Source organism: Rhea pennata, chromosome 3, assembly GCF_028389875.1.
Source record: "Rhea pennata isolate bPtePen1 chromosome 3, bPtePen1.pri, whole genome shotgun sequence".
NCBI classification, from domain to species: domain Eukaryota; kingdom Metazoa; phylum Chordata; class Aves; order Rheiformes; family Rheidae; genus Rhea; species Rhea pennata.
In genome coordinates, this window is record NC_084665.1 from 83,482,606 (window position 1) to 83,495,366 (window position 12,761).

General features: G+C 35.1%; 1 protein-coding gene across 1 annotated transcript in view; it reads left to right on the forward strand.

Annotated features, from left to right (window-relative positions):
- ASCC3 (activating signal cointegrator 1 complex subunit 3) overlaps window positions 1-12,761 on the forward strand; it is a 273,420-nt gene that overhangs the window by 182,867 nt on the left and 77,792 nt on the right. Inside the window, exons 18-22 of the mRNA XM_062572708.1 lie at window positions 2,597-2,761; window positions 3,439-3,525; window positions 5,748-5,924; window positions 7,880-8,105; window positions 11,827-11,981. Of these exons, the coding sequence (XP_062428692.1) occupies window positions 2,597-2,761; window positions 3,439-3,525; window positions 5,748-5,924; window positions 7,880-8,105; window positions 11,827-11,981 (810 nt within the window). The remainder of the gene's footprint in view (window positions 1-2,596; window positions 2,762-3,438; window positions 3,526-5,747; window positions 5,925-7,879; window positions 8,106-11,826; window positions 11,982-12,761) is intronic.

Here is a 12,761-nt window from a genome sequence, read left to right on the forward strand (position 1 = left end):
AGTGGAAGTAGATAGGGTTTGAAGGGGGGGATGGACTTGATACATTACAGTGGGTTGTGCTTTGAGCAGGCTTCTGTAGACACCTTTAGACCTTCTCCAGTAATCGCAAATCTAAAAAAAAACTTACAGAAAATTACCATATATGAATATAAAAGTAGCCAAAACCACAACATATCTGATAAATGAAAAGCAAAAATTTGTTTTCTGGTGATAAGGCAGTTGTTTTCCCATTTCTGTAGAATTCCTTCAGTTAAATCCCACTTTTTTGGCAGGTATTTTTGACCAGTGTTATTAACAAATTTTAGATAAATAATGCAAACTTGTTGATAACACCTAATAATAATAAAATAATAAACCATTTTCAGGAATATTTTTATTATAAACTTAAAAAAACAACAAAGAAGAGTTGCTTCCCCTTCTCTGGATTTTATATTTTTATTCTGCTGTTGAGAAGATGGGGCCTGCCAGTGCTTGTCTTTTTCTGGCAATAACCTCCTTTTATACCTTCTGATTTGAGTTGGTAGTAATAGTCACTCCTATTTTGTGTTAAGAAAGAAACAAATTATATCAATTTGCAGTGTTACTCATGCAAGTAGGAGCGAACCCAGTGCCGATCTCCTTATCTTCTAGAGAAACCAGCTTTAAACTTTAAAGCTATTAATGTATCATAGACAGTACACGAGTGATATGTAGGGCCAGATGTGGACATAACCATAGATATGCGCACTTACAAATTTTTTTCTTTCTATTCCAGTTATAGGTATCTAATTTTCACAATCGATGTGTTGTTGTTTCTTGGTAAGCTTGCAGCGTGCCCGTTTCTCTCTTTGTTTTGGCTGCTAGCCATCGGTACTCAGCCTGCATCCGTACGGCTGCATAAGCACCATGGGTCGCTCTCATCCCGGCTTTTTAGTGGGGCTAAGGAGACATAAACCTGTTCTCCTCTCCCTTTCCGCAGGGTCGGGAAGCCGAGCGCTCGCTGTAGCCACTGATTACTTGACGGGCACGAAAGGGCCGGCCTGTCCCAGTCCAAGGCTATGTATCCGTGAAAGCAGTACGTAGCTGCTTGCACAGTGAGCCGCGGCAGTCTCCAGTGATTGCTGTTGCCCTCCTGGCTGGTTTCTGGGCTGCGCCTTGTGTAGTGGGTTGCTCCAGGGCCGTTGGACTGATGAACAGTATTTCAGGTTGTTTGATGGAATTAAAATAATGCCTTTTACTGAGTTAGGAAAATGGCCAAAATTCATGATAAGCATCTAAAAGGAAAAAAGGAAGGGGAAAAGAAGTGAAGTAAATTTGAGTGTCTTATAGTGAAGAATGTGAGGTGAATTACAGGAATTTGCTCATCCTTTTAGGGTTCCAAAGGAAAGGTAGGGGTTGTTTTGAGATAAACCCTTTGTCTCTTTTCTCCTTTTTTTTGCTTCCATTCTTTGTCTTCCCACAGTTAAGCAAAGTTACCTATCCCCAAAAGCCATATTTATGTTGTCTGTAAACGTTAGAGGACAACACCTGCACAAAGCAAGGCAGAGCAGTTCTTTAAACTTGCTCCTTCTTGCCAGCTTGGACATTTATTTCAGATGCAAATTTACCAAGAGGGCTGATGTGACTTGCTCTGTAGGATCCTGAACTATCCGAGTCCAGAAATGAGAGTGGTGACTGCGGACCAGAACTGAGTGTCACAGTCTTTTCAAATTTCTGTGTTAGAGCTTGCATAATTAGAGCCATCTCACTTGTGTAATTAGAGCCATATCTCAGGTGCAGATATACCAGAGGGTTAACACGACTGTGACTCCCCTGCGGGCCTGAGTGTCCCAGGTGAATGACATGGAAACACCTACGCAGTTTTACAGCAGTCCTATTCAGATGGGAGTTTTGTCCAGTCTCTGTATTAATGAGGTCATGTACATTATCACTTGGGCAAAATATCCATGTTCTGAACTTTGATATGAATAGAAATGGTTTTGCGGACAGCACACTACTTGTGTGCTTAAACGTGAATGCTTATGCACTAAGTTTATAATCAGTAATTGGAATATCCCAGCCAACATACACAAACCTTTTGGGGGCATTAGAGCTTTTTTCTCAGTAAACGTTTCAGACATCCAATTTGAAGCTTATTCAGTTTGGGATACAACTAAGCTGTTCTCATGTCAGATACCCAAACAGGATGTATCTTCATTGAAAACTATCATAAATAGGAGACACCATTAAATTGCACTTTTTTATGAAATCATACTGTGATGATAACTTCATTGAGAGTATGCTTTCATTAAAAATTTGAGTACTCATGCAAATTTACTTTGTAATCATCTTGCTGGTTTGTAAGTGAAATCATTAGTCTACATTGTATTAATACAGTCTCAAAGCATTGTAAAAGCAATATTATTCTGATTATTTTATAATGTGTCAAAGTTTTTGGATAATATATCAATGTAACTGTTCTTAGTGAGAATATTTTGACTTGATTGTACTTTTTTTATTTTTGCAAATATCTTGTTTCTGGCTTTTGAGGACAGAAATACCTAAACAAAATGTTCCATTTAACGCTTTCTTTTTTCATTTATTCAAATAAATGTATGTGTATGTGCTTGATCTCTAGATGGATCCAGGACTAGAAAAGCACAGAGAACAATTGGTAATTGAAGTCGGCAGAAAACTGGACAAAGCCCGCATGATTCGCTTTGAAGAAAGAACTGGCTTTTTTTCCTCAACAGATTTAGGCAGAACTGCCAGCCACTACTATATTAAATATAATACTATAGAGGTAAATATATTGTTATATTTGGGGATTTTTTCCTTCTTTTTGAACCTGTACCTAAAATAGTTGTAAGATATTACAGCATATGTAGCTGATTTGTTCAGAAGGTGATTTGTTCAATATCTTTTCAAAACATGTTTACCAAAATATGGAGGACGAGAAGGGAGAGAAAGAGAAAGAAACAAAGTATAAAGCAAAACTGAAAGGTTAGACTTGATATGAAATGAACTTGAGATTTCTGTAGTCTCTGCTTTCTTATACATGAATTATAAGAAACATTTTGATATCACCAATACATGCAGCTGTTGGTATATAATAGAATATTCAAATATAGAGTCGAATAAAAAAAGTTTTTCTGCTTGAAAAGCCTATCAGGTTGCCATGTACAATGTTCAACAACTTTTGGCACTGTAATCGGGTTGTGATGTAAATGCGTAAGGGAAATGTATGTGTAGTGCTGGAAGCTTGATTTTAGGTATACATTCATCTTGAAATCTTTCTTTTGTAGCAAGTTAAAATTTTTCTTTAATAAATGCTGAAGAATCAGGGCATTAAATCATTTTAACCTTAATTAATCTTTTAACGTTATATGTTTTTTAAAATCTTGGTTACTGTTTCTTACTTTTATGCTGTTTATGCATTTTTATTTTCAATACTAAATCGATTCATTTTATTTTTAATAGACTTTCAATGAATTGTTTGATGCTCATAAAACAGAAGGTGATATTCTTGCTATAGTATCAAAAGCTGAAGAATTTGAACAGATCAAGGTAAAGTTGTATCATTTCATACTGAAAGTATGTCTTAGAACTAGACACTTCTATAGTACTTGCTCCATGAATAGTAAATGCCCGTTCTATAGATCCAAGTCTTGTTAAATATTAAAATCATTATAAAATGTTTTCTAAATAGGAATAACTGCCAAGGACTCTATATACTCTCATTTAAATTTTTAAGTATTTCATCTTAAAATATAGTACACATTTAATAACTATTTATGGATCTTTGAAAATTCCTTTTAAATGCTTTTAAGATCTTTTCAGCTCCTCGGTTATTAACAAGTGAATATAAGTGTTCATCAGAATGGTGCACCCAGGGATGAGAGGGTTTTTCTATTTGAAGTCTAAATCAGGTGTCTTCCTGAGCAATCTGCTTTACCAGAAATGAGGCAGGACTCACTGGATTTAACTCTGTGACCTACTTCAGGCACAGGGGCAATATTTTTGAAATTGAACTCTAGAAACTTGTTTCCACAGATTCTGTTGTGCAAGCTAGAAGATTACTGTACTATCACACTTGAGTCAACTCCTGCACTCCTCGTGCCTCTTGGGGGGCAGGACACAATACAATGTATTGCAAATTGCATGAGCTTGTTTGCCCACACTTCCATCTGTCTTACGGAGGTGCAAGCCATACTCAGTAGGATTTATTAGCTCAGGCTCATTGGCACAATTATACAACTTTCTGATCAGAGCTGGCTGTCATTCACCTGGTTCTGAGAGCTGGCAGTGTGAATCCTTCGCTATCTACATATTTGCACACGTTGTGCAAGTATTACCATCTCTCTGATGGAGAAATTCTATTTTTTCTTTAACCTCGTCTATTATAGAAGATAATAAGCAATGAGGTTTCACAGTGATGCATACAACAGTCTAGGAATGAAAACCTTTTTTTTTTATGATGGTGGTGGTATTTTGTTGGATCTAAGTTTAGCATAATTAAATATCTAAAAGGAGAGCATAAGGAAAATGTGTAATATGTTTCTGTATCTGCATTAAAGTTAATGATGTTGCTTCTTGACTAAAATGCAGTTTTTCCAGTTTACTTTCTCAGATTTATATTATTTGGCTCTTCTTACCAGATTGCAGCCTTCACTAGCACCACACCATATCCAATCCACATATTGTTGTGATTCATCTTTTGTGCAGCTCTGAGTGCTAAAACTGGTAACTGATTTGCACAGGAATAACTCAGGTTTTTACACCTCTGTGTGATATGAGTTGTGACTTTTCTTAATATGAAACATTTCTGTAATACTTTTCAAAAGTCTGTATTTTGAGATGGGTAAGTTGCAAGTAGCTGAAATGAAGGTCAGGATTTGACCTGTACTACGCTATGCAAGAGCAGAAAACAATTATTGAAAATACAATTGTATGCAGAGAATAATGTTCCCTTGACGTTGAACTTATCCATGATGTTTGTGTCCTTCATCTTTTTCCTTCCTGCAGGACCAGGGGCTGAAGAGTGGGGGCTTTTAACCCACCTGCCTTAGGGTCTTCCTTATGTCAGGTAGTCAGGTCCAAATGGAAATTACTTTCAGCTGGTTCCCTACAGGGACCAAACATTTACACTCTTTGAATAAGTTTTACACTAACAGACTATCAGTAAATCAAAGAATATGTAGATTTATGCTGTTTTTTCCTGTGTGAGGGTCATCAGTGAGAATGTGAAATGTTATGCATTATTCAAGCCATAGATATGAATATTTCTTTACTCATTTTAAGACTTAATCTTCTTAACAGTGAAAACTTTAATGCTATGAATCATAGTACTTCACAGTTTTGAGTTAAAAATGTATTATGCCACATGCAAACTATGTAATATAATGAATGCATTTAATGTTAATTCAAGATTGCCCTAATCCAGATGGACAGAGGTTTTACTCTGGTCAAATAAAAAATGAAATCTTATCAGAAGAAGGATGGTAGGGTCAGAAGATTCAATTTTGTGGCATATCAAATTTTTGTATGTCAATGACAACCTTAATAGATGGTGATGAATAATAAAATGTAATTATGTCACTATTAAGATAGTTTCAATTACGGTCTATTAACTACATTGTGGAAGACTTGGTTTTGCTTTTTTCTTCCGTCTTAAAACTAGAGTCTCTATTTAAAAATAATGTAACTATGATATACAAGAAATTTGATTTCAGTATAAAAGTTTTTGTCAAGTTGTTTCAGCCTCTTCATAATACATAACTGTGTTTTAGGTAAGAGAAGAAGAAATAGAAGAGCTGGATACCTTACTGAATGATTTCTGTGAACTTCCTGCTCCGGGAGGTGTGGAAAATAATTATGGAAAAATAAATATCCTCCTTCAAACATATATTAGCAGAGGGGAGATGGACAGTTTCTCCCTTATTTCAGATTCTGCATATGTTGCACAGGTAAAAATAGTGAATAATTTTTATGTATCTGTTGCTGTGCCTCCTACTCTTCATTCTCCCAAATGTTTAGGATTGTGTTTGTAAGCCACGATCTGCGAACTTTTTTGCCTGTTTTTATGCAAAGTGATTTGAAAATCAGAGCCTTTTTTGTGTTGTTTACTTAAAGACACCAGTAGAAAGTAGAAAAGATTTGCAAAAGCCTACCTTAGGAGACTAGTGTATCTTTTGTTAAATTCAGATATGATCTTTTTTTGTGTGTGTATTATCTATTATCTGAAATATTAAGAATTTCTTGTATATATTCAGTATTAGTGTATATAAATATTATTCTTAACTTATTAGGTATTTTATCTATCTGTACAACTATTGCAATCTATTTTGTGGATTTTTATTCTTTGTTCAACAAAACACAATGTGTTTTATTTACAAACCTTGGTTTGCACAAGAAAGATGTGCTATTACAATTTTATTGCTAACACTTATCATGTAGATTTACATACTAGCCAATATATTTGTTTCTTGGCTTAATTTGACACCTGAATGGTTGCTAGTTTTATAGCATATTTAGCTATTACACAAAATAATACGAGAACTAGAAGTCTGTGACACAGAACTGGTTGCTTACCTTTTAGCTTTATCTTTTAGGCCATCTTATGTCTCTTTCTTTTTCTTTTTTCCTTTTTTTAACAACATTGTACGTTGAATCATTTTTATCTAATCCACAACATTTTGGGAAGAAATTATAATAAAATAATATTTAGTTGTTGCTAAAGATGAGAGTTAAATATTGAAAAGCATACATACTCTTGGGCAATATTTTCATGGTAATGTTTCCTTCTTCAGCAGTGTTTACGTTTCATAGCACATATAGATTTAAATGAGGTAGCCTGAAATCATTGCACACACATCATAAAAAAATGTGGTACTTGTACATTAAGGTCATCTTCAGTATGATTCTTTTAATCTTTGCTTTCAAGGCAATTCCTTTCATTTGTCTTTCTCAATTATAGCATTTTTAGTGAGGCAACATGGTCATCTTCTCAGACCTTCATAAACTGTGTATGTAAAACAAGAGCTAAAAATTGTGAAACTTTTAATTTGGGAAGTCACTATTAAAAAATCGTTCATCCTTTCTAAGCAGAAGAAATGTGCTTCTTTAGTAACATATACTTCCTGTCATAGCCAAATAATCTTCTATTTTTCATTCCTGTTGGCATTGCAGAGCCAGTAGAGAATGATTGTATTCTATTCAATGAATCAAGAACAGAATTGCTAATCCAGGCACAGTACTGGTAGTCCAAAAGAAACAACAACAACAAAAGCTTTTTAACAGCACTTCATAAGTTTATGAAAGAAATACCATAACTTTGTTGTTCAGAATAAGACTGGTGTCTTTCAAGCTTATGTTAATAATTAATTTTCCAATTCCAAAGCAGATTTGTACAATGGGCTTGGTGAATTGTAAAAATCACTACTGTTAAGCTTCTGTGCAAGTGTTGCATAATTTTCTGTGAAGTGGGAAGCTGTTACAAAAGCACAACAGAGGTAAAAAATTAAAGCTTGAATTTCCAAGTATAAACTGAGTTATCCCAAGTATACTGTATGGAGGGAGACAGAGGAGGATATTAGGTATGGTAAGTAAATTTCATTCAGAACTCCATCAGTATAGGACTTCCTAGTGTTAGCATAACTGTGATCAAATTCTGCAGCAGACCTGCCACTACAAGTTTAATTTATTTGCACGTTTATTTTCATAATTTCTTTAGGCAGTCATGAGGTAGTTCTGCCATTAAGTAGTGGGAGAAAAATAAAGTTTGCAAAAATGTTTGAAATAAATTTGAAAAGAAAAATCTATTATTATGGTTTGTCAAAGATCAGTTTATGGGATCCCTTTCATTTTACAAAGAATGCTTGAGTGAATTGCAACATTTGTGCTTTCTTTTTTCTCTCTTCAGAATGCGGCTCGTATTGTTCGAGCTCTGTTTGAGATTGCCCTTAGGAAACGTTGGCCTGCAATGACATATCGACTGCTGAATCTCAGCAAAGTCATTGACAAGCGGCTGTGGGGCTGGGTTAGCCCTTTGAGACAGTTCTCAGTGTTACCACCATCAGTCCTCACAAAGTTGGAAGAGAAGAATCTCACTGTAGACAAGATGAAGGACATGAGAAAAGATGAAATAGGTGAGAAATCAGCAATGCTGATCTGCTTAAACAAGTAGTAAACTATGGGCAGACTTAGAACTAAATCTGAGCCGTTCAATCATAAACCCACCTTGGTCTGGAAGCCAGGTAAACACATTATTATGGTATTATGGCCTGGCTAATATAAAGATTTATTCAGTCTCCACAGCTTGTAGTATAACTGCACAGCTTTGAGGCTGAGGCTGACCCATGTGCCACCAACCCAGAAAGCATGTGGAATAGCCATGTGTCTGAATATGTTGATATAAATCTTGTGATTCCTTTTTCACTCACACTATGTAATATACTATTATAAAAGGCATCTATTTATTTTTGCCAGTTGGCAAAATCTGGCCATTTATTATTTTTTTCTGAAATACTATTAACGTGAAAAAGGATGAAAGCAGATTATTATGTCCAGGTATACTATCAATAAATGGCCTGCTTCTGAAACACTGCATTAATTTTCATTGAACATGGAGAATTCATTGTCACTGGTGTCGTTGCAGCAAAACCTTAATGGAATTTTTTAAAGGGTTTGACACATTGATAATGAGAAAATTCACAAGCCTACTGATAGAAATAATGACAATTTCTAGTATGTGTATATAAACTGTTGTGCATAAACTATCCACCAACTGGTTGAAGTTGAAAAAAACAAATCCCTATGTGTGGTATCTATCTTTTTACTATTCTAGTGTTTTTCTTCTGATTCCAGGTGGGGAAGGGAGAGGGAAGGAATCCTTTAGATCTTGTCTTCCTTTGTACCTGTTACACAAAGCTGTTAAGAAGCAAAAGGCCATTTTCAAAAAAAAAAAATCCTAATTTTAGAAAAAAAATACACTTTAACGTTGCTACTTTTTAGAAGGTTATGACTTCTGACTTGATATTTTTCTCAGCTGACAGGAGAATGCATATCTAATTTTGGGAGCTTTGTGACATGCCTAAAAATAGATTCAAAAAAGTTGAACCAATGTTAAAAGTTTACAGAATTTAAGACTCTATTTTTATTTAATAAGTTAAACCAAGAGAGTATAAGAAAATTTCAAAAGCTGACTTTGTTTTTATAAGATATATTAATTTTAAATGTGTTAAAAATGAAACATTATTTAAATACTAGCCTTATTGTGCTTTTTTATTCATAAGCTGTATCTTACAAGATGTTAATTTGTTAGGTACTTGTGTAGAATTCTGATAACACTTAAAATAATTGTCAGTGCGTTGTATTAGTGCTTTTATTCTTTTCTTTCTTATGCTTCTTTCTCCTCATCTCTGCTCTTGGCAAAGCAACAAATTTTTGTTAAGATACATAACCAAATTTTCTCCTCCTTCAGCTTAGTGGAAGGAGTATTTACAAGATGAAAATGTAGCAAGATACATATAAAATGTTACATGAAGGACCTTTTTCGTATTAGCTTAGTTTAAAAAGAGTTGAGGCTTAGGATTTCACCTCATTTAGGTGAAGTGGGTCATTAGTGACTATAGGTAATGATATCTCATATTCATTAGTCTTATAAACACCAAAGTTGATCTATGCATCTCTGAGAAGTACTGCTACTTGACATATTACTTCCTGTATATCCTCTTTTTCTACCACCAAGGCTTTGAAGAAAACGCTTGCCTGGCAGCACTCTCTCCTTTTTCTTTTTTTCTTTTTTTTAAATTTTATTTTAGTTTAAGGCCAAGTTGAAATGAGGAAAGCAGCAGTTTCCAGTTGCTGGCTTGTTCTCGGTCTGCCTCCTTAGTGCTAGTTTCAGTGTGAGTGCTTCTTCCTTTTTAAACATTATTGTGACTTTGGAGATGGACGTAAAAAGATAGGAGCTAGCAGTCTAACTCATCCCATATCTAAGGGAGACAGAAAAGTGTCAGTGGGTGCTGGCAATCCCTGTGCACGAGCAGAGTGTTGTCTGCACAGATCCTGGTTTCCAATGTGCCATGAATTAGACAAGAATGATCTCCTCGCACATTAAAATGTAATCATGAAGTTTCCAAAAAGCCAAGAAGTCCTGTAATATCTGAGGAAAACAGTGCCAGTTTTCGGAGTACAGTTGACAGTCTTTGTAGAATAAGCAAACTTTCAGTTTTTGTTCAGTATGCCTATTTTTCAGGTAGCCAGCTTTTGTTCAGGACGTCTGCAAATGTCATTTGTAGTTTCTCTTAATTATTAAAAAAGAAAAAGAAAAAAAGAGAGAATTTTACAATGATCTTACGTGAGCAGAAGGTGGGAGAGACATTTACACCAGCAGATATGTGTACAAACCCCCAATGGTGTGTGTTGTACAAACACAGAAGTTCACCTCACACATCATGGTATAGACAGTGATGTTTTGGCGTGAAAAAGGTAACATATTTGAATAATTCACATGACTTGTGAGGTTCTAGCTGTAATTGCAAAAGCCAGCAATAGTGCAAGTGTGCTATAATCCTACCTATATTGTGAACTTGTACCAACGTAATTGTTTTGGTTTTTAACAGTGCATTTGCTGAAGATGTACTTATTTTACAATTGCACACTAAACTGATTAAATATAGGGTAAACTTCCTAGATTAGAGTGTTCCTTCTTAAGCAAGAGCACTGTTCAGTGCCTAATATTGTAGATAAACACTTATTTCAGGCAAAATCTGCCAATTTGTGAAATAAGAAAAACCAAAGAAGGAAAACAAAAAGAATTGCTAATTGAAGGTTTCTACACTTCTAAGTTTAGTTCAAATTGTTAAAATATCATGAAAAGATTTGTGTTATCTTTTCTCTTTACGCATAGTATAAGTAATAGGATCTTTCTCTCACTCGCTCTTTTTTTAAAAATGAGAAAGTGTACATGGGAAGAAACACATAATGGCATCAGAAAACACCAGCAGCCGTTTGTAAGGTAGTTTAATACTGAATACATAAAACCATTCTAATTACATTTAAAGTATGTTCCAGATTATTTAAAAAGCAATTTCAGTGCAAATGTGGTAAATCAACCTTCTTTCCCTAAATGAATTAGAAATTGCTGCCTACATTCGCCAGTACTCTGTATTGTATTTAAAATGAAGCATAGGGGAACAGATATTTTAGCTATAAAGTACAACTAAGAAATAATTTTTTATTAATATAATCACTTTCTTACCTTAGTAGTCATGATTATGAAGGAAGATAAAATGTGCTGCAACATTTAGTTCTTCCTTTTTCTCTCTTGCACACTGGTGTGTCCTGAAAGATGAGAGCCGCTGAGAGATGTTTACTAGCTGTGTGCATTTTTAAGCCATTAACTACCTTCACTCCCATCAGTTTTTTGAAAACACAGTGTTCTGTGTACTTTCAATTACCCCATGGGAATTACAGAAGTTCAAATGTGTGCCCTTCACTAAGTAAAAGGTCAGTATTCATACTTTAAAAGAGAACTATATGGCTTGGTAAGAGCCTTGTCAAAAAGTCAGTAAAGGGAACAAGCTTGACATAATATGCTTTCAGTGTGAATTCTTAATAGTTATTTTAACCCTTAGTTATAGCCAATGGAGGGGGTTAATACTGATTTTTCTGAGTTCTAAATTGCTAATTCAAGTTAAGTATTACAAAATACTCAGACATGCCAGGTCAAGAGAGTCAGACATTTACACACCTAACAGCAACACGGGCAAGCAATAATACTCCTCTCTGAGACCCTATTTGAAAGTCAGAGTTGTATTGTTTTCCCCGGTAAATGCAAATTTGTTACACCTAATGTTTTCTTGGCAGGTCATATGCTGCATCATGTGAAGATTGGGTTAAAGGTAAAACAATGCGTCCATCAAATCCCCTCCATCGCAATGGAAGCAACAATTCAGCCAATTACCCGCACGGTGCTCCGCGTTCGGCTGAACATTGCTCCTGACTTCACGTGGAATGATCAGGTAAAAAACCAAAAATAATAAAAAGGAGGTGGAGGAAGGAAGGGAAGCATTCATCTACCTCCAGCGATAAAGGTGGTGATCACAGGGAGAGCTTTGGTGTTTGAAAAAGACTTTTTTAAAGATTATTTTAGTTAAAAAGCAAATTTGGTGATAGGAATGATATGATCTTTAAGAATTTTGTGGAAGAAAACAGCTAAACACTGTCTTTTTATTCACAATAACTGTAACAGGATTGCACTGCTTAAAACATGCTGAAGCAAGTGCTTATATTGAATATTAATAGTAGTAAGTCACACACAGATTTCAGGGACGTGCTCAAAAAGGAGAAGCAAGAAAGAAGGCTATGGAGGTGGCTGTCTGAACTATGAATGAATGACAAACTCAGAAAACACAGTTCATGCCTTAAAGCACAGTTCCTGTATGCCAAGTTCTGCTGTTCTTTATGGCTTTACAAATGTACGTTCACAAGGTCAGTGCCTTTTGTACTCCTGCTTATCTAAACAGAAGAGCTGAGGGATGTTTGGAATTTTGCACATCTGTGTTTTACGTTGCAAATTTAAACAAAAGGAGTTGTACTAGTTGAGCAACTAGGTATACTCCTACCTTTTGATTCAGAATCTGTTGATTAGAAATAGGTTTAAGATAGATCTAAATTAAATACAAATGTCCACGTGGGGGCATTGTATTGTTGCTGGTATTTCTCCTGAAACTTTCTACAGAAACAAGGCAAAGGTACCCAATAGACAAGTATATTTGTCTTTTTCTGACAGAAATTATCAT